Genomic DNA, 5214 nt, shown 5'->3' on the forward strand with positions numbered 1-5214 from the left:
ATGCTAGATATTAGGCTTTTGTCAGGTGCATAGTTTGCAAATATTTTCTCCCATCCTGTAGGTTGTCTGCTTACTGTGTTGATAGTTTATTTTGCTGTGCAGAAGCTCTTCAATTTAATTAGACCCCATTTGTCCATTTTTGCAGTTGATTTTGGTGTCTTTGTCATAAAATCTTTGTCCATTCCTAAGTCCGGAATGGTATTGCCTAGGTTGTCTACCAAGGATTTTATATTTTTTAAGTTTCACATTTAAGTCTTTGATCCATGTTAAGTTGATTTTTGTATATGGTGTAAGGAAGGAGTCTAGTTTCAATCTTCTGCATATGGCTAGCCAGTTATCCCAGCACCAATTATTGACTAGGAATCTTTTCTCCATTGCTTGTTTTTGTCAGATTTTTGATACCAGATGGTTGTAGGTGTGTGGTCTTATTTTTTTGGCTTTCTATTCTGAACCACTGGTGTATTTGTCTGAAAAAAAATACACATTTTTAATTACACGTGTGATATAAAAGATTTGTCTTATTCTTGAGTACGCTTATATTTCAGAAGAAAATGCATCTTTATTGTTATAATAAAATACAATAGGAAAATTCTACAGACCTGATTCAAATGCAGTTTTTACAGGCATTAGTCACACATCAATTGCATTACGTCAGGTATACATAATAACACTACCAAATGCATCTATAATTATTCACCTTCAATTAATTATAATTTACCTTTCAGATAAATTCTCCCTGGCTATCCCAGCCTGGGTGAATCATCTTCTTCTCTGACCCATGTCTGCAACTCAGAAACTTACAAAGTGAGTGGCTTACTGACACATCAGTCATCAGATGTAGGTTAGTTCCTTATCTCCGTCTCTGGTTGCAGCTCTAATGTCCGTGGTCCACTGCGCTTTCATTCCTTTGTAGTTTTTTCTGTCCTCAAACACCTTTACCTTATGACAACTATCACCTGAAGAAATAAGAAAACAAAGCCAGAAACATCTGACTCCTCAACCTATGTTCTTAATGAACCTATTATTCTGGCCGCTTCTATCCACCACATCCTGTCCTCAGACAGAAATTTTATCCATTCCCCTTCTCTCCTCAGGAACACCTGTACCTCCTAGGTATCATGAGTTTCTCTGTGTCTCCCTGATCAGAAACTCCAAGGAGAGGTCAGACTCCTTATCCCTTTGTTCCTGGTCCATGTCCATCTTCAGCTCCTATAGGTTGCCGACCTCACCTCGACCACTCTCAAATGATACCGAATGACAACCTCTGGGCACACTGAGGAGACAGGAGACTGATACCCAAAAGCTCTTGCCTAAACCTCAGGACTCAACACACATTTTATGTAGCTTTCATCATCTTGGGTCATAGTCATTTGATCACCTGTCCGTCTGCCCTGCTACACAGTGAGCTACTCAACGAGAACCACATCTCATTTATTTATGAGGTGTGTCCACCATCCAATGGATTGCATATCTATCACCATGCCCACTGTGTAATATCTGGGTTTTTTTTTTTTAGAGAATAGAAGAAAGTAAAGAAGGAATGTATAAAGAAAGAGAAGGGGAGAGCAAAAGAGGATGGGAAAAAGAGAAGAAAACACACCAACAACAAGCTTAAGAAATAGGCACCTGGACAGTTTTGAGGCATCCCAGATCCTTCTCTTAGAAAAACTTAGTCTTTCCTCGCCGCCCCCCTCCCCACCGCCGACCTACTACCAGGACCCTGCAGCCTATAAGCAAGCAACATAGAACCTGGTAACAAGATCCTGTCCAGACAGTCTATGAACTAGAACTTCCTGAGACATCTGCCTCTTTCCTCAAGGTGTTCAGACGGAGAGTCTCTGAGCACCAAGCATCAGTCACTAAGGTGCCCCCAGCTCAGGCCCAGGCAAAAGCCTCAGACCCCTTGGTGTGACAAAGACAGGTAAAGAAGTAGAAGAGGACAGTAGAAGTTGAGACTAGAGAAATCAGCCAGTTCCTGACCAGCCAGAGACTAGTACTGTAGCCAAAGAATTTTTTGTTTGTTCTGTGGACAACAGGTACTTATGTATGTAAGCCCACAGGTGATCTCATTCTCCAGCCTCCAATTTTTTCTCTTCCATCTCATGTGATCTGATCCTCTCAAACCTGACTGTGCATCAGAATCACCTGGGAGATTCTAAAACCCTGATGCCTAGTCCAAGCCAACCAGCATCTTGAGGGATGAAACTCAGAGTTTTGTATTTTTTAAAAACCCTCCAAGATGATGCCAATGTGCAGCCAAAGCTGAGAACTTCTGAGGTAGAGAGATCTCTTTTCTCTCCAGAAATTTCACCCTCTCTGATCGCCTGGCATCCATCTTCTACCTCCCCCACCCCCATCTCCTGCTTTCTATATGTGACTTTGTGAAATAACAAAACTTTCTTCAACTTTATCTGCTTCCCTACACCACTTGTAGCAACTCAAAGTCCCCTGGATGATTGGAGGTCTGACCCGCTCCTCAGCACTTCAGGCCCACCACAACCTGTACTGAAAATTGGAGCCCAGCTCAAAAGTAAAGAAAGATCATGTTACAGACCACCCAAGATGGCTTACAGAAACTGAAGGGTTTGAGGGTGACATAGGGTTTGGAGACAAAACTTTTCTTTTCTTTTTTTTTTTTTACCACAGCACTGAGTTTTATTAGGGATTTCATTAAGATTAAATTTCTAGGAATGAGGGAGTCCTAGTTAAGAGGACACAAAAGCCCACAAAGCCTCCTCAGATCTCATAGTGAACCACCGGCTCAGGTTCTTTGGAGGGATCGCCGCCTCGTTCCAGGTACAGATTATTGTAAGGATACTGCTTTGGTCCCACAGGCTGGTAGGAAGGGTACACGTCCCCCACCCAGAACATGAATGTCATGAAAGCCAGGAAACCGAAGAGGTGCATACACATGACATTCCAAGAAACAGGTGTGGGGGATGTATCCACACGGTTCCTGGTGTACATGTCTACGTGCCAGTGCATCGGTTCACCCCAGTTCAACCTCAGGTCCGGTTGGTCCCAGCTATACCATGGATCTCTCTCATGCTGTGAACGGTCAGGGAGCTTCGGGTAGTCGCCATACCCCATGCCCTCATCCGGGTAAGGCTCGTAGTCTTCCATACGCATATTATACTTCTTGGCGGCGTCGGCCCGTTCTTCTGGGGTCCTAGGATAGGGCCCTGGGAACATGTCCTTGGTCATGCGGGAGGCTGTCCGTGCGCCCAGCGGCACCACGTTCCGGGATGCCCTTTGCAGCCACTGAACTCCCAGGACCCCGGCCCTGGCCACCGCCATCTTCACCTTCTTCACGTTCGAGACAAAACTTTTCATTGTTGACATCTGAAGTCTTTCACATTTTTTGCCACAAAGCCCTGATTTTACAGTGATGATTAGCTCCAAGAAGGAATGTTTTCCTACATGCAGTTTAAAAAATATTATGCAAGTCACGAAATTGAGTATTCATTTATTTGTTGACTGATATTGGAAAGAGAGGAAGAACCAAGAGAGATCCTTGGCAGGAAAATCTTCCAAAGGCCTCTGAACAAGTTTATTAAGTAGTCTGAACTCAGTGTCAGATACAAATAGGGATTTATTTTTCCTCCAGTCTCTGTCTTCTACTATGTTATACTGACTCTACTTTGATGATATCTCAAGTGTGTTTCAGGGCTTTCCAATCATTTTTCAGGTACTCAGGGAGCACCCCATCCTGTCCAGTTGTATATAACTCAGAATAAGAATATTAACTCTTCCCTCTCCAACCCAGCACAGCCCAACTGTCTCTTAAAGGACTGTGTGGAAAACAGGCATCTAGTGTGTAGAAAAGAGACATGGTCAGCTCCATCACGTATTGTCCACCTCCTCCTGTCCCCTGTGGGTTCCCTTTATTCTGCACTGTTTTGAGGCTGGAATGAGAAAAGCGGAGATGAAGCAAATATCTCATATTTGGCTGGTACTGCTAGTGTTTCTCAGTGGCTGCATCCTCTCTATGCTGACCCATGAGGGCTCTCTTACTAGATAAATGACTGATTTCTTTAAGGAGTCTTTAGCACAGTGACCTGATGTGATAAACTTGGCCTCTTTTGACACTCTCCTACACTCTTAGCCCCATTGGTACAGGCCTCTTGCCTTGCTAGTCACATTCCTAACAGGACTGTGGCAGTACAGCTATGCCTAGTTGCCCTCCAAACTGTCCACTGGCTCAGGGAAACTCATCAACTCTGGCCATGTCAATCAGTAAGGGACTGGCTGCTTCTCTTTTCCCCATTCTCCTTTCCATTTTTCTCTTTCCAAATATTTTTCACTCTCCAGAATAGCCAGAGAACTGTTCAACAAGTCCACTGATAATGCTGAGGCCTGAAATTTCAGTCTTCCTGGGCTGTGTGTGTGTTTGTGTGTTTGTGTGTGTTTTATCATTTTGTTTTGTTTTGTTTTGTTTTGAGATGGAATCTCGTTCTGCCACCCAGGCTGGAGTGCAGTGGTGAAATCTCAGCTCACTGCAACCTCCGTCTCCCCGGTTCAAGTGATTCTCCTGCCTCAGCCTCCTGCGTAGCTGGGATTACAGGCACCAGCCAACACACCCAGCTGATTTTTGTATTTTTAGTAGAGATGGGGTTTCACCACATTGGCAAGGCTGGTCTTGAACTCCTGACCTCAAGTGATCCACCCACCTTTGCCTCCGAAAGTGGGGAGATTACAGGCATGAGCCACCGCTCCCAGCTAAGTCTTTCTGTTTTTTAGGCTTGATAAGTTCTACAATTTGTCCCCTTGAAATTCCTATGACTTTTCCTCTAGTGGAGGGTGAGAATAATAACCTGTTGCTTCCCCATGTGAAATGTAAGGGGGAAATCCACAGAATTCTATCCAGTTTTGGAAACTTCTCATCATTATAACAAGGGAAGAGTGATAGCATCAGGGCTCCTTCCAACCTCTTTATAAGGTGGAGAGTTATTTGTGCCTATTGTATACAACTTGGTAGTTATTTTTGTCAAATCTTAATGAAACAGGAAAAGCTTAACCTTACTTTCTCATATATGACCTGGATATTATATGGAAGTATCTCTGTGGTGATGAGAAGAGCTGTATATCTCAAAATAATAATGCTTATTGGATGTGAAGTTTGTGACCCAGATGACAAACTAGGGACGCATGTTTTCACTTAAGAAGAGAAGGTTGGGAATGGTTGAGCAAGGATCTCCAAAAATCTGCTCTTCC

General features: G+C 43.5%; 1 protein-coding gene across 1 annotated transcript; it reads right to left on the minus strand.

Annotated features, from left to right (window-relative positions):
• Window positions 1-2638: 2638 nt before the first annotated feature.
• On the minus strand, window positions 2639-3315 carry LOC105497888 (NADH dehydrogenase [ubiquinone] 1 beta subcomplex subunit 8, mitochondrial). The gene has a single exon (XM_071071449.1). The coding sequence runs from the start codon at window positions 3295-3297 to the stop codon at window positions 2737-2739; it is 561 nt and encodes a 186-aa protein (XP_070927550.1). The 5' UTR covers window positions 3298-3315; the 3' UTR covers window positions 2639-2736.
• Between the last annotated feature and the right edge of the window lie 1899 nt (window positions 3316-5214).

Source organism: Macaca nemestrina, chromosome 1 (assembly GCF_043159975.1).
Source record: "Macaca nemestrina isolate mMacNem1 chromosome 1, mMacNem.hap1, whole genome shotgun sequence".
Lineage (NCBI taxonomy): Eukaryota > Metazoa > Chordata > Mammalia > Primates > Cercopithecidae > Macaca > Macaca nemestrina.